Raw genomic sequence first — 22,533 nt, forward strand, 5'->3', positions numbered from 1 at the left:
TTAACTATATAAATCAGGGTTTCCGTTGTCCGGTAATTGGCGGACATTGGCCGGAAAAAAAATTAAATGTCCGACAAAATTAAATCTCTCCGGTCAAATTGTCCGATTAAAATGGCCTAATAATCTCGCACCACTAACACAATCTGAATTTGAGAATAAGCCTAAAATGTATAAAACAAAAATACACCGACCTTTGGCTATGTTATAAAGGAACAGGCTCTACCGTTTGAAAGTTATTAAACAACATCGCATGCTGCATTTAAAATAAAGCGCACGCCTAAGGGGCCGCTCACATATCGCGTCTTTTGCGCGCTCAAGTTCGTTATTTCAAATGGAGACGCTCATAATGGAAGCGACGCGGTTGCGGTGCGACGCGCTCGTTTTTTCCAGGCGCGTCCACGCCGCATCGAGATAAAAACATCTCAACTTTTCAGAATGCCGCAAGCGCACCGCAGGTCATGTGACAAGAACCAACCAATCAGCTTCCTCACCTTTTCCGTTACTTTGAAACCTCAGCAGCGTTTTTGAAGTATGGGGTGCACCCAAACACTGCGGCGTTTTTTACTTTTCTTAGTAAATAAATCTTGTAACAGAGTTACAGCAAGTGTTTTTCGGTGTTGGAAATCCATTGCTGAAATGTCCTTGTTGTAACGGAGAGCGCAGCTGATGGTTGTTTAGCAACGACAGACGCCTCTGGAGCGCAACCGCCCGAGCGCTTTGGAAAAAAAGAGAAAGCGGCGCGCCTAGCGTTTTCCACGCGTTTTTAGGCGCGATATGTGAATGGCCCCTGAGACGTCTATTTATAATAAGCGCAGCATTCTTTTGTAGGCCTATAATTCTAATATCGTTCTCACCTATATTATATTATCTTATGCTCTTCAATAATATGCAGAACCAGCGATCAGAAGGATTATTTGCCATTTTACAAGCATTGAGTCTGCGGACACCGCTCCTCTTATCGATGCCATAAGCCTGCGACGTGATGCCCTCGCTGTCATGACAGAGCTCCGTGGCTATGGAGGATTGCATTTCTCCACAGCCTGCGAAGTCCTCATATGTGATTTCAACTAAATGTATCCAGAGTGGACCAAGCTCGCCAAGATAGCCTGTGTAATCCCTGAGTGTTCCTGCAGAGAGGGGGTTCTCGCTGCAGAATCGGATCAAGACGAAGCAGCGAAGTCGCCTTGCGGAGAACAAGGTTACGCGGCTTATGCGCATTGCAAGTTGTGGAGAGACTCTGGGAAGTTTTGATTTTAAGTCGGCAGCTGCACAATTCAGCACTGCAAAACAGCGTAAAAAGTAGCCTAAAATGACAGTGTTATAGGCCTAGTCATTTGTTTGTTCCAGTTAATTTGTCAAGGAGTCATTTCACGGTGGCCAATTTAAATGTTACCAGTTAAATGAGACATATTGAGAGTGTATAATTAAGTTCGCTTGAGTAAAAACAATAGGCTACTATTCAGATATTTTATGTGGGGAAGGGGGATTGGTTTGTTAAACTATGAATGTGAAACCATAGTAAAAACAAATTGTTTTTTTCCGTCTATTTGAAAGTTAGGCTAATAAACGTTGCATTCTATACGGCCTGATTATGTCATTTTTTAAGTTACATAGCCTGCCTCCAGTTTTCCTCAACTTGACTAATTAAGAGGCGATATTTGACCGGCACATCACCAAAATGTCCGGAAAACGAAACCTCTGCCGGTCACTTTGACCGGCACCATTTTTTTCTAGCGGAAACTCTGATATAAATATAATTGACTAAAAATAATAGTCCAAGGTTCCTCACTTACAGTAGATAGCTAAGATAGCTGTATGTGTACTGGATTGACGTACTTGAGGAGTCAAAAATGGCCTCGTAAAGTGGGAGTTGAACCTTTTGCCCAAAAATGAACATTTTGTCATCTATTCACTCACATGTAGAGTCAAAAGTTTGGTTCGGTAAGATTTTTAATGTTTTTATGCTGACCAAGGCTATGTTCCAAGGCGATTTTCCCTCACACTGTGATGCACTGGCACAGAGCTCAACAGGGCCGATTGTTTGGTTCGTACTATAGTGTTTGACTTCTACAGACAAAGCTACACACCCGAGGAGGTAGGAGGACTGGGAATATATAATCAGGTTTTGTGACCAGATCAATAAGGAGCTGAAAGGGTAAATATTCGTAATCCAACATGACCGAAAACTACAGATTCTATTCTCTAACTGTGCGTGTGTTTGTAGTCCTCAGATAGCGGAGACTCCTGGTTCACAAAATCCATTCTCAAGAATCGGAAGCCCTTCAAGTGCTGACGGTGAGGAATATTTTAATGCTAGTCCACCATTGCTGCTTTATTACGAGCCTGATATGATGTGAATGTGTCTCTGCAGGTCCTGGAGGCATGTATGAAGAACTGTGGGCGGAGATTTCACAACGAAATAGCCACATTTAGGTTTGTAAATTAACTGATTAAAGTGGTTTCACCCACTTGATGGTTCTTCTATTATAATATAGTTTTGTACTGTGGGTTGACCTGCACGTTAGCAAAGAAAATTGTATAGTTAGTCTGTGTTTTTATAAGCAAATGAAAGATGTATGTCTTCTCTCCAGACAGGAAAAGGACGACAGACCAGCATCCCAAGATCTGAGTTCCCAGGAAACACAGAGGTATGCATGTAGGTGTCACGGATTGCTGAGAGAGCGCCGTGGAAAAGACAAAATCTGGGTCCAAGTGCAGGTAAGGATCTATTTTAATAAACAAAAAGGCCAACAAGGCAAAACAAAACAGGAACAGGATATATAAAACGGCAGCACAGTGCATGTATCGACAACACCTAAACCAATACCATTAATACAACTACTTCACCCAGACAGAGCAAGTGGTGTATAAATAGTCCATGACAATGGGGAACAGCTGGGGGTGTAATATGTGACAGGTGTGTGGAGTTAGGGGAATGGAGTCCGGGAGATGGTGACCTCTGCTGGTGAAAGGAAGACCTGCATGGCCCGGACTCATGACAGTAGGATCAGTTTAAAGGGATAGTTCACCCAAAAATGAAAATTCTGTCATCTTTTACTCACCCTCAAGTAGTTCCAAACCTGTATGAATGTCTTTGTTTTGCAGATATTTGGAGAGAGCAAAACTAGACGAAATCCATGCAGAATACAGGATTCAAAACGAAGTCAAGGCCACTGTGACTGACAATGAAAGTAATTTTGTAAAAGAGAAGAAGGTGTAAGAGAAGATGATTGCAGTGATGAAGTGAGATTTTTGGATGTCAGTGGTCTTCTTCAGGAAGACGGAGACGGAGAGCAGTTTTTTCTTCCACAGCATCAGCGCTGCGCTGCTCATACATTAAATCACAAAGCAGCATCAAATAGGTCATCACGTAAGCTATACAGATGTGCCATGGCTAAATGCTCATCTATCTGGAATAAAGCACATAGATCTTCATTGGCCACAGAAGTGTGCATTTGACTGCCCCATCAGTCACAAGATGGAACTCAGAGTTCAGGGCTATCACAAAATTTGCAGGGCTCCCAGAAGAAAAGCTGAGGGCGATCTGTGATAAGCTTGATGTGCAAAGGCTTCATCCACAAGTGTCTGCATTCCTAAATGAGTACACTGAGGTTCTGAAGCCTCTAGCTGTTTCCATTGACATTCTTCAGGGTGATAGATAAAGTAAACAATGCTTTATATTTAAGTTAAGCACACAAATTACATGACATAATTATTGAGAAGTTAATTTATTAGAAGTTAAAAATCGCCCACTTGGAACAGATAGCCTTAATAACAGCTGGGCAGGAGGCTATCAAATCACTGAGGTTGCTTCTGAAAATAGAGGGTGCTCTATAGTTAATGCAAATCTATTTTGATCTATTTTTGTCCCATCGATTGCTAAGGCACAAAGAGCGCTCCCTTTACTAAGCTGTCACTAAACTTAGCTATCGCGATTCCTTGGATCTTACTAAGTTCCATTAAATTCAATTTATCTCTCCACATTACGCAATGAATCTCCTATTTTCATCATGTTTACACTTTGTTTGTTATAATATAAGAATTCGTGAGTTGACGAAATCAACGGTATTTTGAGCGGTGAGTGCACTTTAATGCTTCTGATTTTGCATTCATGAAATTAACCATATGTCTGTGAATGGTTACATTAGGCCTACTCAAGGTAAACATGTTGGAAATACGCTCTCCAGAGCACAAACACAAATGCTCACTGCTCGTTTGCTAAATCTGTTTCGCCAGTGTTATTGTAAGGAACCACCCAAATTGGCCCAATGACGGAATTCAATTGGTGGGCGAAGGTATAATGTGCATTCGGTCTTTTACTTGCGCTTCTGCAAAGTTCACTTAATTTATCAGGACTTACAATTTCTAGCTCTGACTCCGATTTCAAGTGATCATTAAATTTAGGCTGTATTTCTACGTAAAAACTTGATCACAAATATTGATTATCCTATATGGTAAGAAATGTCTATTTGGATCGGTCATGGGCCCTGTGTATCTCCTGGTTGCCCACTGATGGCAACAAGCAGCAACAAATAACATAGCATACAAGTGTACATCCTGACCAAACCCGGGAAAACACGTCTCATAGATTTCTGCTTGTTGGAGAATGCATTAATAGCAGTATTAAATTATGGCGATATCAAAGGACTTTTACGGTAATCAGTTAAAAACTGTAAAACAGCTTCATATTTAACGAGGCATAAGCAAAAAGCATGAACTGGAAGCAACGAGACCTGGGGTGCGTATCCCAAAAACAACTATGGTCACAAGTTCTGTCGTTACCCATAGAGTTCAATAGAACTAACGACCATAGTTAACTAACGATGCTTTTGGGAAATGCACCCCTGGTTAGCAGAATACGAAAGTCTGTTGCGCATAACCCCTATCGCCCATAATGCTGTGCTGAACCATGTGTGTTAGTGTGTGTGCAGATAAACTGAATGCTTCCCTGTACAACTTTGCAAAACTTCAGTAAAACAGTTCTTTTGATTGTAATTCATGTTGTCAGTGTTCATTATTTCCTGCTAAGCAAATTAGATGCATCATGCATCTGGTGCCAAAACCTAGTAAACATCCAAAAATGGATATGCAAAAAAATGCAAGAGCAACTTGAAAGACTACTCAGAAACAGACCTGTATAGTTTCAAAATGAGACTTTTGCAAGACATTGAAACAGATAAACAATGAAGATCTGATCATTGACCATTTACGTGAACTGTTAGCCCTGTTATCTGAAAAAGAGGCAATGCTGGAGTTGAATGTCAGAGTAGAAGGGAGGGATGGACACTGATGATTTGGAGAATGAAATCACAGATGTTGAGGAGTAGGGCAAAACACCACTGTGTAAGCTTATGTGCGCTGTAACATCTGCTTATGATCCTTGATGGTCATTGGGACTTTCTCTTAAGAGACCCCTTTTAGCCTTTTGACATTTGCATATAATTCACAGACCTGGCCCCACATTCGACCTTTATATGGGTGCTAAATTGCCAATGGTTGGTCTCGTCTCAGTTTGTTTTGTTTGTCAAGTATGTCTTGTCCTGTGTCACACTCATGGCCTGCACCTTGTCGTGGTGAGTGTTGAAATGCTGGTTGGAGCTGGTGTTTAAAATATTTTTTTTGTCTATGCTGTCTTAGGCTCATTGAGGATGATGAAGAGAGACGATACAAAGGAATCTCATATTTAGGTGAACTCTCAACACTGCTTTATGCTTCTCAGATTTCTGTAACCTGTCCAGTGCACAGCATGCAGTTATGTCACATTCAATACAGCTGCCAAGTCCATTAGCCGTAACAAATACTTTTATTCTTTATTCCTTATTTATGATATGATCGTATGATAATTGTATAAGTTACACACAAAGGTTATTCTTCTACACTAGTACCAATCCCCCCCCCCCTTTTTTTTACACAGAGCTGTCTATTATATGACAAATTTACAGAATTGTAGCCTAATGTGTAGGTGGAAAATATCATTTCAATTTCAAACAAGGCAACAAACTTAAATCCTGAAGTTTGTGAATACCTCGAGAGTGGCAGGGCAGACCTTACTTGAGTTTTGAGGCATGACTTTTGCAATAAATGTTTTTCATTACTCCTTTTCTTTGTGTATTTACAGAATCTACATCAGATTCAAACACAGTGCCACGCAGTGACAACATGGAGGACTTTTGTACAAGTGCTAACTCTAACTGTGTTATTTAATGCTTTCTACAAATAAGTGCTAAAATAGTATAGCTTTTTAAATCAGTAAAGCACTTTGAAACACTGCTTTTAAAAGGTACTATATAAATAAAACGTTACTTACCTCACTATCAAGCATCAAATTTGAGGTTAATATGAAGTTTTATCAGATCTGAGGGAAAGACAGATTACTAGTCGTTTGCTCCCTCGTGTGGTTATATTGAGACAAACAGTACAAAACAACAACAATAGCTGTACTGATATCAGTCTGACAGACTACACCTCAGCAGATATTATAGTTACCTCAGCAGATAGATATATTATTATCTTTTCCTCAGTGAAGAGTTCAGCTCTGCAGAAGCCGAGTGAGTCTCTGTTATATAATATTTATTATTGTGATGTTAATTCTGGAAACTGAACATTAAGGACAAGCCTGTGTTTATGATCCTGTATTTCCCAGCAGAGCTCGACTGTTATCATGACTAGCATCAGAAGAGTGATTTCTCTCGCAGTTTTGTGTGGTTTTGTGACCGCTGGACTGCACAAAAGCACAGGTAATGCTTTTAAATCGTTTGGAGGCTGTTAAACACCAGCTCTTTTTCTTGTGGTTAATAAATCTTCGTCTTTGTTTCTCCAGCGGCTGTTTTTCAGCGTATAATCATGCAAATTAATTAAGAAGGAGAAGAATAGAGCCTGGCATACCAATGATAATCCCCTTATAAAATGCTTAAATAAAACGTTATCTTAATAGACGATTGGCTCATCAAGAAAGCGTTGAGAAGAGTAACAGGCACCACGTGATCAAGCCCATGCTCGGGTTGCCAGGTCCGGCTTTATCCCGCGGAATGTGGCCACTATTTGTTGTTTCATAGAATATTTTGTACAAGTTATGTTTGCTCTGAGATATTGTCTCATGTAGTTTGTTCTTCCCAATTGATACACTATCACAGTGAGACCAGTGTAGGGCCAGAGATTTGCAGGGTCATTAAGAACTGCGTCATGTTGCCAACTTCAGGCAGAGCCTCAGAATTAGAGCAAAAACAGTTACTTAGCCACAGATAGTTTTGTGATAGTATTCAGTTTATGGTACTGTTTAATTTCTTTACTTGCAAACTGACTCATTGTCGTAAAACTAGTGATTCAGTGACATCAGGGTTATATTGTGATTGGTTTATAAAGCACAAGTAATACAGGTTTACTTTTAAAGAGATAGTTCACCCCGAAATAAAAATTCTGTCATTAATTAATTGTTGGAAACTCTTCCAGAACATTTGTTTTTTTCAAGCCGATTAAATGATAAAAATATTAGCGGCCAGTCAAAATCCACTCACTTTAAAGAGCTCAAGCATTTATTTTAAAGCGTCAGACAACAACACTGCAGTATCCACTGCTTCCGGTTTGACTGAAATAAATCATTTCAAATAATTAGGCTGTGCTACAAATGATCCTAATCCATCAGTTTGACTGAATGAGCTGGAGATTTCCCATCATGCTCTATTTTTATCCGTCTGGAAAATAATGTAATGCTTAGCATTTTCAATGAGAATATCTGTGGCAAGTGCCATCTTCAGTCTGCTGTGTTCATTTACTCATATTATTTTTTTCATTGTATTCAGCTGTAACAATATGAAATCTGCTCTCCCAATAATTCACTGGAATGCACTAAGAATCCCATGTTTTTCTCCCCACATCCTTATTGGTGTCTCTTGCCCACTTTTGCCACACAGTTGCTTGAAAATGTAATTTTGTCTTCCCTTTCACCTGTAATTCCTATCAGCATTGTTTACTGGAATGTTTCTAAAGCAGGGAAATACAATATTTATTATGTCAAAATTACTCAAAGCACTTTTGAAATATCCATTAATGTTCCAGTTAATGTAGGAACATTTTTGGTAAAAGCAGCATTACATGAACATTACCCAATATTTAACATGCCTCATCTGAGCAGTCGGGCTTATTAGTGGTCTGCCAAAAGAGATTTTTGACTTGTACTCTTTTACATGTTTGTGATGTTGGATGGTTGAGGGGTCAGGAGAATGTATGTCATGATGTATAGGCCTATATACAGTGGTGTGAAAGTGTTGGCCCCCTTCCTGATTTTTTTTTGCATGTTTGTCACACTTTAATGTTTCAGATCATCAAACAAAATTAAATGTGAATCAAAGATAACACAAGTAAACACAACATGCAGTTTTTAAATGAAGGGAAAACAAAATCCAAACCCACATGGCCCTGTGTGAAAAAGTGTGTGTCCCATTACATCTGGCGTAAACGTAACACAGCATTTCAGAAAAAAGAACATCATACCAACAGTAAAATATGGTGGTGGTAGTGTGATGGTCTGGGGCTGTTTTGCTGCTTCAGGACCTGGAAGACTTGCTGTGATAAATGAACCATGAATTCAGCTGTCTACCAAAAAATCCTGAAGGACAATGTCCGGCCATCTGTTCATGACCTTAAGCTGAAGCGAACTTGGGTTCTGCAGCAGGACAATGATCCAAAACACACCAGCAAATCCACCTCTGAATGGCTGAAGAAAAACTAAATGAAGACTTTGGAGTGGCCTAGTCAAAGTCCTGACCTGAATCCTATTGAGATGCTGTGGCATGACCTTAAAAACGTGGTTCATGCTCGAAAACTCATTGCAAGTTATCACAAATGCTTGATTGCAGTTGTTGCTGCTAAGGGTGGCCCAACCAGTTATTAGGTTTAGGGGCCAAGCAGTTTGTTGTTTTACACACATGCACACAGACATTATAACATACACGACAGTGAGATGCATAAGAAATCTTTAGACATGCCCATAACAACAAAAGACAATACTTTACTTAACCTTTTCTGATAAGAAGTGTGCGCTGCAAATGTGAGGATTTTTGACGATCGTTTCTGTCCAGTCGGCTCGTTTCACCACAGCTGTCATCGTTTTTTTGTCTGGCAGTGGCATCAGGTATGCCTTAAAATTTCAAATTGGAGCCTCTACAACATCGATTCGGGCACCCAACATCACAACAAGATGATATTTTAAGCTCCTTATGTAGCCGAATCTGCACTGGTTTGAATGGGCTGCCTCCAGTTTTCTCTTTGTTTTGCCTCCAGCTAGCGCTGTGACGTAATCGTGACGTCGGAGCAAGAAGGGTCTATATGCAGTGCATCACTTACCAACACTTGTTAATTCAGGAACTGATGTACTGATGATGGTGTGTCGCTTCTATGCCCGATACTATTTCCATACTTGAGCGGTCTTAACTAAAAGCAACTTGCACTGACATCTTAAAATATAACAAGATACATGCCAGTAATGTGTTTTTTTCTAAGGCACATCAAAAAAAAAAATATATGTGTGTGTACACACTTTAATTGATGCACGCACACACATTATTACTCGCACACAGAAACTTGTCAACACTACCCAGTGACTTTTATTGTAATAAAATAGTTTCCATACTGAATCGCTACAGTATATTTCTCAGCAACGAGGCGTTTTTGAAGTAGGACTAAATTCAGTTTCATTGTTTGTAGGGACAGACAAACAGATGCAGATAATTAACACACGCACATTTCATCTCTCTCTCTCTCAAAATGGGCATATTTGAGAAAAAAAAGTCGAGTAGTTTGCTTCACTGAATATAACTGTCAGTCATTTAACATTTCTTTCCTAAAACAGTTGACTAAACATTAAATGATTTGCAGCTTCCATCTTACCTCGCTCTTTCAATGTTTTCAATCTTCGCGGCACGCACAGATTCTGTGAAAGCTTTTTTTGTCATCCTAACAAGAGCGCTGCGTAATGGAGGACAGCAGATTAGTGCAAAAATGTCAAATATTGGGGGGACATTTGGAAATGTCTAATTATTGGGGGGGGGCTTGTCCCCCTCAATGTCTATGGTGGTTACAGCGCTGTCTCAGAATATAATTAGACGGAGGCACTTAGATCCTTTATCAGCTTTCAACTTTCACTTAATTATAACTTAATTATTTTTAAATACAGAAAGATGTAAGTTAAATAAATTAAACAATGAACATTATTTGACGTTAATCTGTTATCCATCTGTGCCTCACTAACACCACAACTGACAATCTAAATATTTCACATCAAATATGAGTAGCCATGGATTCTCGCCATGTGCAGGTCTCTGGTGGCCATAACCAGAACTCAAGTTTGAATAGTTAAATTGAAATATCACTTTTATCTATTTCTCACCTGCCATTCACACTGTATAAAATAATTTTCACAATTTTTCTGTGTCCCTCCACACCTCAGCTCCTGTGTTCCTGGAAAAGTGGGATGCACTTAGTTTAATTTCCCGTCAGAAGAGAAGCAACGCGGGTGATGAAGAGACTAAACTCCCTCCCAACCTCGAGAGGGAGTGTTTAGAGGAAATTTGTAATTACGAAGAAGCAAGAGAAGTCTTCCAGGATAATTATCGCACAGTGAGTATGAATCTTAACCTGAATTCACCTGTCTAAACTAGGGGTGTGTGATATTTATTGTTTGTGCAACGATGAGCAAGCTGACATTATCAAGTATGTAATTTACTTTGCACAAAGCAAACAAAAACACCTTGATAGTGCAAATGTCTTTGATTTTATATAAATAAACAGTAAGTAAGGATGCACGATATTATCGGACTGATATCGGAATCGGCCGATAATGGCTTTAAATGTAAATATCGGCATTGGCCCGATATGAAAAATTATGCCGATATGTCTTGCCGATAAGAGGATTAACTCGCATGTGCTCAGTGTGCGCTAACGATTAGATCGCGTCAGCAGTGTGGTCGTTCTTGAAGCAAACATTTGCCTGAATGGTGATTAGATTCACTGTTTTGCCTCCCCCGGGTCCTAATGCCCATCTGGTAAGGCGTTTTATTTATATAGGGGGGTGCTGTTGGCCTACTTTTAACAAAATAAAAGTAAAATAAACAAATATCACTAAGAAAGTTGTGTTTCTGAATAAATAAAGCAGTATAAACGTCGTAAAATCATAAGTATGTTTTAATTTAAAGGTCAGAAGGTATAGGTTACAGGATAAAAAAAAGACACTTGTAAATTCCATAATTTTATGTATACAGATTTATTCCTTAATTTGTAATATGTTTTTTTAAACGAATTATGAGCTCTAAAAGATTTTCAGAATTTTTACAACTCTTTTGCCATAGACCATCTACAAATGTTAAATCTTAAAATAATAAGGTTAACCGCATCTTTCTGGAAAAAAATGTGATTGATATATAGTTGATTTATTTATTATTTTCAAAGCTTTTAATGTACTGTCATTATAAAAGAACTTCATTATTGTTTGTTTAATTCTAACAAATAAGTTTTTGTTAAAAACTAACCAAAATTAAAAAATGTTACAAAAAAAAGAAGAATCCAAGGCACTTCTTCTGGTCCAAAAAAGTTAAAAAGCCTCTATTCACATTCTGGCCATCTCAATAAACATTAAAAATGTCAAAAACTCTGCACACTGATGCATTTATTGAGATGTTTATTGTTTATTGAAATGGCCAGAATGTGAATAAAGGCTTTTTAACTTTTTTGGACCAGAAGAAGTGCCTTGGATTCTTTCTTTTTTTTTTTTGTGATAGTTGCTTCAAACCCAACCAAAGGTAATCAGCAAGTAGCGCTTTATGTCTCCTATTAAAAAAATGTGTTTATAATTCCCGCACAGGAGAGACTTGGTATTGTTTCCAAACAAAAGGAAATATATCGGCACAACCAAAATGAGTTGAAAAATATCGGCATATCGGATATGGTCAAAAATCCAATATCGTGTATCCCTAACAGTAAGTTAACAATTTTGAGTTCCATTTTAGACACAATTCTGTTAATATTTTGCCAACAAAAAATGTTGTTGACCACAGCAGAACTTCATTGTGTCCAAGAAACACATAGGGCCTGTTTTGGTCATTCATGCGTTTTCTCTGATCGGATAGCTATCCGATCGTGAAAAGACCAGGTGTATATGGTTTTGAGATGCATTTAAATCTGATCGCTTAAACCAATTCAAGAGGTGGTCTGGACCACATTCCAGATGAAGACACATTTTAAGCCAAGTGTAAATGGAAACGTTTCAACAAATCAGATAGATATCTGATCAGCGATAACACAAAGTTACCAGGTGTAAATAGGCCCATAGTGGTGCTTCGTTACTGAATGAATCGTTTGGATGAATGATTCAATGACTCAGCTCATTAAGACACTGACTAGTTTTCTTAGAAATTATCATTTCACTTAAAAAAAAAATTAGGGCCGGGACTCGATTAAAAAAAATAATCTAATTAATTAGAGGCTTTGTAATTAATTAATCGAAATTAATTGCATTTTAATCGCATATAAATATTTGACCTGAGAACAGTGAGAAGTAAGTTTTTTCATATGGATTTTTAGTATACCATTGAATAATGACTGAATACATAAGCTTAAGCAACAAAATATTTTTTATTTTTGTTCAACCAAGTCCAACAGACCAGTGCAATATTGCCATTAAGTGTAGCAATAGGATATTTAGAAATATAGTAGCCTACATTTCAGAAATTCAGGTACCCTATAGGTAGGTATACCTTCTGTAAACTGTTTTTTTAAGTAAAACACAATACTTTCAAGTACATTCAGAACATCGGAAACCCTGACAATTACTGTAGACAACATCTCTGTTGCTTCAGAGGCCATTTTAAATTTCCCATCCACAGGGCCAACCAAAGCGGTCTCATCAGCTTCTTTGTCCATGTTCACTGTGGTTTGTTTTTGTCTGAACACTAGTTGGTGCTCCAGTATAATCGGTCCGCCGAAACTCATCCAGTGAGAAACGTTCCGCGGTGCAAAAATAAGTGCGATTAAAATGCGTTAAAAAAATTTAACGCGTTATTTTTGTGTAATTAATTAATCTAAATTAACGAGTTAAAGTCCCGGCCCTGCTCAAAATATTTAATAATCATCATTATCAAAATAAACGGAGATGCCATTTGTGTGAATATCACACACTTCTAGTCTACAAATGTAATATTATTACTAATATTCACAACTGCACTCCTAATTATGTACAGACTTAACTGGATTGTGTTTTTGTTTCTTTATAGGATATCTTCTGGTCTGTCTACATTGGTAAGTTGTGAATGTTGCATATACATGATGGTCCTGTGAGAAAGTCATGCGTCAACTGTTTTTCCAGATGTCTCCAGTCCTGGAGACCCGCCTACCAGAATGTGTTAGATGTGTTAGATTAATTAAAGCACCTGGTTCAACTCGGCAGCTTCTTATGGGTATTGAATGGTCTGGAGTGGGGAAACCCTGCATTTCAGGTACCTCAATGAGATGAATATAGACAAGTGGAATCAGTCGTTCCATTTGTTGCCCTGATGCAATCAAATTGATTAAAGAAACTAAAGAAATATATACACTGAACAAAATTATAAATGCAACACTTATGTTTTTGCCCCCATTTTTCATGAACTGAACTCGAAGATCTAAGACTTTACACAAAAGGCCTATTTCTCTCAAATATTGTTCACAAATCTGTCTAAATCTGTGTTAGTGAGCACTTCTCCTTTACCGAGATAATCCATCCACCTCACAGGTGTGGCATATCAAGATGCTGATTAGACAGCATGATTATTGCACAGGTGTGCCTTAGGCTGGCCACAATAAAAGGCTGCTCTAAAATGTGCAGTTTTACTGTACTGGGGGGGGTCCGAAAACCAGTCAGTATCTGGTATGACCACCATTTTCCTGACGCAGTGCAACACATCTCCTTTGCATAGAGTTGATCAGGTTGTCCACTCCTCTTCAATGGCTGTGCGAAGTTGCTGGATATTGGCTGGCATATACGCCGATCCAGAGCATCCCAAACATGCTCAATGGGTGACATGTCCGGTGAGTATGCTGGCCATGCAAGAACTGGGATGTTTTCAGCTTACAGGAATTGTGTACAGATCCATCCAAAATGCCATCAATAAAATGCACCTGTGTTCGTTGTCCATAACATACGCCTACCCATACCATAACCCCCCCGCCACCATGGGCCACTCGATCCACAACGTGGACATCAGGAAACTGCTCACCCACACGACGCCATACACGCTGTCTGCCATCTGCCCTGTACAGTGAAAACCGGGATTCATCCGTGAAGAGAACACCTCTCTAAAGTGCCAGATGCTATCGAATGTGAGCATTTGCCCACTCAAGTCGGTTACGACGACGAACTGCAGTCAGGTCGAGACCCCGATGAGGACGACGAGCATGCAGATGAGCTTCCCTGAGACGGTTTCTGACAGTTTGTGCAGAAATTCTTTGGTTATGCAAACCGATTGTTGCAGCAGCTGTCCGGGTGGCTGGTCTCAGACGATCTTGGAGGTGAAGAAGCTGGATGTGGAGGTCCTGGGCTGGTGTGGTTACACGTGGTCTGCGGCTGTGAGGCCGGTTAGATGTACTGCCAAATTCTCTGAAATGCCTTTGGAGATGGCTTATCGTATAGAAATGAACATTCTATTCACGGGCAACAGCTCTGGTGGACATTCCTGCAGTCAGCATGCCAATTGCACGCTCCCTCAAAACTTGCAACATCTGTGGCATTGTGCTGTGTGATAAAACTGCACATTTTAGAGTGGCCTTTTATTGTGGCCAGCCTAAGGCACACCTGTGCAATAATCATGCTGTCTAATCAGCATCTTGATATGCCACACCTGTGAGGTGGATGGATTATCTCGGCAAAGGAGAAGTGCTCACTAACACAGATTTAGACAGATTTGTGAACAATATTTGAGAGAAATAGGCCTTTTGTGTACATAGAAAAAGTCTTAGATCTTTGAGTTCAGCTCATGAAAAAAGGGGGCAAAAACAAAAGTGTTGCATTTATAATTTTGTTTAGTGTATAATGCATCAGACCTATTCCATGTCCAGGTTAGCTGGTTATTAGATGAAACTAACAACAGGTAAGAAGTATGTCAGATTTCATGGGAAAGCAGTTGATTATATAGTTATATAGTGGTCATCATAAAACAGTATTGCACATGGGATTGCTACGATTGACCAGTCATAATCAAGCCTTCCAGAGAATCATGTACTAATGCTCAAGATATGGTGTGTTCTGATTTTATACATTTATATGATGTACATGATGTTTTAAGTGTGTGACATGCGTCATCTCTGATGTTGTTTTACATGCTAGATGGTGACCAGTGTGCGGATCAGCCATGCAAAAATGGAGCCTTGTGTTCAGATAGTGTGGGGGGTTTTGACTGCATTTGTAAATCAGGCTTTTCAGGAATCGAATGTGAGACAGGTATGTAACTGAACACTCATCTTGATTGAGCTCTATTTAAAAAGTTCACATTAAAATGTACAGAATTTGGCTCTTTATCCCTCTGAATTGACAGAATTTGTAATCGCCCCGGTTGTTATTTCCCTCTACACATCCCTTAACATGTAAATCAAGGAGATCTACCTTTAAACTTCCAACAGTTGACCTAACTGAGATAACCTGTATCATTCAGAAATCTAAATCCACTACTTGTCAACAAGGGCATAAATTTAATCTTAACACTAGGGGGGGGACAATAAACAAATTACCATGTTTAAATATGAGTTCGGTTCATATTGTTCACCACGCGGTCATATTATAATTATTATTTTGTGTCCTCCACAAAGTATTTAGGACTTCTCTTTAGATATTCACTGATCGGTAGGTCTACAATATTGCCTAATATCAGTTCAGGCTTATCAGGTGGGTGACAAGCTACAGAATTAAGCTTGGTAACCTTATAATCGCTCACAGAAAAATACATCGGATATCATCATTTTTTTGTCATGACAAATTTATTAATGATCCAGCATCATCTGTATTAAATAGAAAGAATAATTTCACACAATGTGTAAATATATATATAGAGAGAGGCGGCAGTGGACCAAACCACTGTGAGGCAAGGGAGGGGGACTGAAAAAATTTCTGAACTTAAAACGCTTTTTTACGTTTATTTTGTTTTACTACTTACACAATTATTTTAAGTATATGTCCATTATATTATTTACAATACACAGTCACTTGTAATTATATTTTTAGGGGGGTCAACCCTCTGATGGGGGGGGGGGGTCCCCGGGATTTACGCCTATGCTTGTCAACTTGATTCTCTTCTAACACATTTGAAGTTTGTTCATCTTCTTTAATCACTGAGATTCATTCATTACTCGTCTTCTGTTTTTTTCCCCCTCACCACTTAAAGGGTCACGAAACCCCAGACTACTGTTTTTAAGAATTTAGCACAAGTGGTGGTGGTGGCGCAGTGGATAAGACACATGCCTTTGGTGTGAGAGACCCGGGTTCGAATCCACTGTGAGACACCAATGTGTCCCTGAGCAAGACACTTAACCCCTAGTTGCTCCAGAGGCGTGCGACCTCTGACATATATAGCAATTGTAAGTCGCTTTGGATAAAAGCGTCAGCTAAATGAATAAATGTAAATGTAAGTGTTTGTGTTGCACATCAAAGAAGACAATTAGCATCTGTTAATTTTAATTGTTGGAGAAAACTGGTTAATTTTTAGCTTTTTTTTGTGCTATTTTCTTCCGGGTTTAAAATCTACATTGTGTTGCCGTCACAGTTTTTGAGGACGTTGGTGTATTAAATTATTCATGAAACTGCATGTTCTTAATCCTATGAGAAGACGCTTCACTTAATTATTCACAACAGCATGTTTTAATTTGCTATGACAGATGCTTCAGACTGTGAGGTTGCGTACTTTAACTGAGAGAAACATTCATGGATCGAAGGAGAGTGTTTGTTTTTGATTTGTAATAAGAGATCGGCACTAACGCGATTCATTCACTTACTGATTGTAACCGTTTTTACAGCTACTTGATGCAACCCATCAAAAGGCTTCCATGAACTCTGCAGTATAAGCCATAAATGTTATCAGAGGTGCAACAGCGTTCATATGTTTTCAATGTAGAGTGAAAATGGCTGTGAATTTTGTGTATTTAACTCGATGGGAGCGAAATGAATGTCTCCCCTCTTCCCCCTCCTGTAGTGTTTTTTTAAAACTGTGGTGAGTACAAGTACAGCCTTTGATATAATCTCGTTTAACATCTTCCTAGACAAGCTGGACTCCCTTGGAGTAATGGGCACAGGTCTGTCTTAGTTTAACTACTGGTGTTCCCTAAGGCTCCGTTTTGGGCCCTCTTTTATTTCTTATTTATCTATTGCTCCTTGAACATATTTTTAGGAAGTACGGCATTCATTTCCACTGATATCCTGACGACGCTCCGCTTTATCTGTCTTCTATGTCTTTCCTCAACCTTCACTGTTCAGCTGTTGGCTGAAATTAAAAACTGGCTATCATCTAATTTACCAGTAACTCAATAGTGGTATAACTGAAATCTTTCTAGTAGGTACAATATCTACTTAGGATAAATCTGATTGCTTCTCACCGGTCTATAGTTTTTCCATCTATGCTTGTTAAAGTCCGGTTGCCCTTCATTTGTGTAATTCCCTTCCCTTGGACATCTGTAACAGCAATAGTCTTCATACCTTTAAATCTTATTGTAAAACTAATTTATTTAAACAGGCTTATTTATGATTTCATAAGCAATATTGTATTCCTCAGTGTTACAGTATGCTCTTTTTATTGTTGTTATATTAACATTCTTAGGATGACTTTTAAGGTGAACCGAGTGTCGTGAAAGGTGCCTATAAATAAATGTAATGAATAATGACGCTGAGGTCTGTCAACAACTCATGTCAGTCACAAGAGCATAAATACAGTGCAGTAAAGCGAATCCAGAAAGATGCATTTCATGACCCTTTCAACAGAATTATGACACGCAACACTTTTTGACCTGCTAAATAGGGCTTGAAACTCTAAAAAGTTCACTGGATAAGACATTTTAACATTTCTCAATTGTCTTTATTACATGATGCTGAATGATGTTTGTTGTTGTTGTTCTCACTGATTTTTTTTTTCACATCTAGATCAAACAGTATGTGTAATCGATAAGAGCAAAGGGTGCAGTCAGTTTTGTAAGCCGGGCTATCAGTCGTACGAATGCTCATGTGCGTACGGCTGGAAACTGCAGCAGAGAGAAAAGTGCGTGCCTGCTGGTGAGTCCCTTACGCCTTTGTCTCATAATCAGTTTATAAATAATGCACAGGTGAACGCAACAGCTGATAATGGCAGATGAGTTCAGAAATTGTACTGATCACAAAACTGTTTTGCGCTATTAATATTTTAAAATAATTTTGTAAAATTAAACTAAACAATAGGATTTTTAAATTGTTTCAATAAAGCAATGTTTTATAAGCATTAAGTATGTGCTGGTACCTTTTTTATATATTTTGAGAGAACCAAAATAATAGTCCAATCAAAACCAAATCATCTCTAAGTACACATTTACTTTTCTCTTTAGTGACATTTCCATGTGGAAAAGTGGCAAGTTTGAGTCAATGGGGCAGACGTCAGTCAACTAACATACAGTCAGAATATCAAGGACTCACCTGTGGCCCAGAAGGGTGTCCCTGGCAGGTGAATAAACCACGATTGATCCTCCAGACGTCATGTTTGTTGTTTATGTACACACTGCAGCTTCACACTGCAAGCTGATGAAAGTCAGAGCCAATCTGCAGATTTGAGTTCACAGATTTCATAGAAAATCACCTAGTGTATGCTGCTCACAGACTCTGATAGCTACAGACTGTGTTTCTTCTGTAACTATTTAGAAATTAAGCAAGTGTACGATGACTAGTGTTTTCAAATCTGTTCAGATTTTAAAAGTCGTATAGTGTATTCCAGCCTTAAGTCATTCATATCTACTTGAATTAAGTGCTGTTAGAGTTAAATGAGGTCTAATGTTCGACATCCAAATTTACAGTGTGCAGGTACTTTACATTGTGTACATGTACTCATTTTTTCAAAGGCGATGCTGCAGCGTGGATCGGTTGGTTTCTGCAGTGGGGTGATCTTCAAAGAGAACATGGTTCTCACCACAGCCCAGTGCGTTAGGAAGCACGACGACTTTCAGGTGGCGGTGGGTGAGTGCCATTATGTTTTCATAGCAATTTCATGAAACATGTTGAACAGCGGTTTGCTAACATGCTACAAAACCATTCCTTACACTCTACAGGTAAAAGTGTGACCTCATTTGAAGCAGGAGAACAGACGCTTCAAGTAAAGCAGGTGCACATCCACCCGCTCTATTTTGAGGGCAGACCTGACAATGACATGGCTGTAGTAGAGCTGAAGCAGAAGATCGTCTTCAAGAAGAGCGTGCTTCCAGCCTGTCTGCCCGAGAGAGACTTTGCTGATAGTGTGCTCATGGCGGGCGACTACATGGGTGTCGTCACCGGCTGGAAGGAAGTTTCAGGTGCAACGGATCTTGAAGGGAACCTCATGTTAAACCACCTGTCCTATGACAAACTGCTGGGTTGCTCGCAGCGCCACTCTGGTCAGGTTAGTGGACGTGTCAGTATTTTATGGGGTTCCCATAAAACCATTGTTTCCTCATAATCAACCTTATTATCATACACTCGTGCAATTGCATATTATCCAAATTATCCATGGTCTTGGTGTATAGGACTCTCAGAATAATAGTAAAACTACAGGTGGCTCAACAAAGGGCTTCCTTTTCTCAATGAAGAGGGTTATTCCAGTTCAGTAAAATTAGATATCTTGCCAATGGTGCTAAAAACAAAAAGCGGTCAGTGGGTTAAAACTCTAAAAGGCCAACAATGGATGATGGTGAGAGGCTACTAACAAAGAATCAAAACGTGTATCTGAGTGCTTTTATTTTGTCTTCAGGTCACCAACAAAATGGCATGTACTATGCCTCGAGCTAAAGCAGACTGCGTGTTGGGACAAGGCAGCCCTGTGCTCACGCTGTACAGAGAGGTGTTCTTCCTCACCGGCATAGTCAGCCAGCCTCCAGGAACCGACTGCAAGAACGGTTATGTCTTACAGAAAGTCTCCCGCTTCTTGCCATGGCTAAACACATTCATGCGCCCATAATGAAAGAGAAAAGAATAAATGTACAATACATTTCTACCTTGTTTTTGTTTTAGTTGACATTCCCACTTATACTTTACTTACTTTTACTTTTAGTCATTTAGCAGACTTATACACAACAAATTATAAACGTAACCTGAATTCTCGGTTGATAAACCCCAAACTTGCTTACTCAGGGTGTGAGAAATTATTGCACCAACAAGAACTGGACATCTGCTTGGATATGTTTGCAACTACCATTAAAAAATATGAAAACAAGTGATGTTGAGTAACCTTGACTATGTATTTTATCATATATAATGGTGTGATTATTGGACAAGTGTCTCCTGGCCATTAATAAAAAATAGTATTAAAAACAATAGAAACTGAAGTCTGTCTGAAGATGCTGATACTTCACACACAAACTCAATGACTCCCTCAAGCTTCCATGCTGGCAAGTAACCTAGGATGAAAATGCTCAGCATAGGAGAAGGCTCTCCTTCTCCATCCCCTCCACTTCAAAAGCAGATCCCCTCTGCACAGGTGAATGGTCTGTCCATCCAGGTGACCTCAACATCCTCCAGGAGCTCTGGAACATTTAGGAGCTGTCACCTTGCCCTGCTTGCTCTCTACGGTCTCTCACCCTCGTAGCATGACTTTGCAGTCTCCGCTACATTGCAAGAAATATCTTCTTAATTTGTTTTCTCATACAAATATTTAAACATTTTTGAATTCAAATAAATTATTTTTTTGCTTAAAACATGAATAATAATCTGCCAGTGGGGTAAGAAAAATAACCTTAATTCAAAATGAAACCAAGATGATTTTTCTTGCCCTATTGGCAGAATTTTTCTCTTGCATTAAGCAAAACCTATTGCAAAGTGTTTTGCACATTTGAGGGCGGACCTAAGAAGGGAGGTGTGTTCCTTCTGGCTAACGGTGTGCGGAACTACATTACTTTGCTCATGTACTCTTCAAATGTTTGTCAAATCCTGAAAAAAGACCAAATCCTGAGCAATTTGGTATATTTTGGCAATCTGCCTGACCACGTTTTAGACAAAGTGACTTGCCAGGCAACATCCCATGAATAAACAAAGTGGTAAATAAACAAAGATTTTTTTTATTTTATTTTACTGACAATTGACTCCAATGCATAAATTTAGATCTGAGCTCAGCAACTCTTGGACTCCATCAGTTTCAATCTCAAAAACAGTTCATGATAGCCACCAAGACCACTCATTGACTTGCATGACGTCTAGTTTTCTTGTCAAGAATTATATCCATAAATGCTGTTCTTTATCCCAATGGCAAGCAGTTATGCTCTCGTCTGCTCTCTTCAAAGGAGTCTTTTCTGTCAGTCCTGGCCTTAAAAATAAAACAACCGCAACACTCCAAAGCAGTTCTCTGATTGCTTCTCTCTACATTAGTTTTCCATCATATAATTAGCACAGCTGGAAATATTTTTGAGCCAGGCATATAGTGATATGTCTAAATGTCCTTTTTTGAAGATAACAAGGTGTTTCTGAGCAGTCTTCTGTAGTCTTGGGGTAATGGTGGAATCAAGAATTAAAGCAAGATCCTAAGTAATATTCATCCTAAATAACAGATATGGAAACTTCAGCAAAAATACATTGGCGTGTGCATAATCTTATGTTGAATGTCAATAGTCTGACCTACATTCGTCCTCTTTTACAACTGATTCCACAGAGTAAATCAGATCCTGAAGGTCATGGGAGAAGTCTTTGCTTTAGTGAATTAGTTCCTGCATGAATGTAGTTGAACACCTTTATAAGAACTTAGCTGATGTCTTCTTACCAAAAGTCAAAACAAAATCCAGCTCAGTCTATGTCTATATTTGGCATTATAGTATTATAGAAGTAAAGCTCAAACAACAGCATATGTAGCATTGTTCAAAAGAATCTCCAACCCAGAAAAGCCTCTTTTATCTGAATTATTAACCAACAAATATTGTCTTACAAGGCCTTTAATGTCCAAGAAATGTGGAATGTCAGTCAGTACATCAGTTGATCTGAATGGGTGATGAGCCACATCTCTCATGACTGTAATGAGACACTTCCTCATTTTGACCTTAACAGTGTCCACCTCTGATCTGACCTCAGTCTCCAACTTCTCTGCACTGTTTGTCTGCCAGGATAATAAATGATTAACGTATTATTAAATATATTTATATAGGTTTAATGAGGATGCTTACAAATTCAGTGATGTGCTATTGTTGTCTCTTCAGTGGATAGTATTATTTATTGTTAACTAGAACCTGGTTTGGTCTCTTCCTACATTTAAAACATACATCAATTTACTGTTTTAAACGTAGGAACACTTCTAATGTCTCATGTTTTTGTCCTTCTTTGGAATGATTTCTCCT

At 38.9% G+C, this 22,533-nt stretch overlaps 1 protein-coding gene across 2 annotated transcripts; it reads left to right on the forward strand.

Annotated features, from left to right (window-relative positions):
* The first annotated feature begins 6,118 nt into the window (after positions 1–6,118).
* Positions 6,119–20,539, forward strand: LOC306866828 (coagulation factor X-like). 2 transcript variants are annotated; one of them, XM_079412209.1, is made up of 10 exons: positions 6,119–6,548; positions 6,647–6,737; positions 10,445–10,614; positions 13,263–13,287; positions 15,350–15,463; positions 18,146–18,274; positions 18,580–18,695; positions 19,087–19,201; positions 19,294–19,619; positions 19,968–20,539. In XM_079412209.1, the coding sequence occupies exons 2-10, from the start codon at positions 6,662–6,664 to the stop codon at positions 20,172–20,174; spliced, it is 1,278 nt and encodes a 425-aa protein (XP_079268335.1). In that variant the 5' UTR covers positions 6,119–6,548; positions 6,647–6,661; the 3' UTR covers positions 20,175–20,539. The 2 variants fall into 2 exon arrangements, with proteins under 2 accessions (XP_079268335.1, XP_079268336.1); XM_079412210.1 differs by having other exon boundaries at positions 6,406–6,548; positions 6,644–6,737.
* The last annotated feature ends 1,994 nt before the right edge of the window (positions 20,540–22,533 follow it).

The sequence above is a fragment of the Barbus barbus genome (assembly GCF_936440315.1).
Source record: "Barbus barbus genome assembly, chromosome: 4".
Taxonomy (NCBI): domain Eukaryota; kingdom Metazoa; phylum Chordata; class Actinopteri; order Cypriniformes; family Cyprinidae; genus Barbus; species Barbus barbus.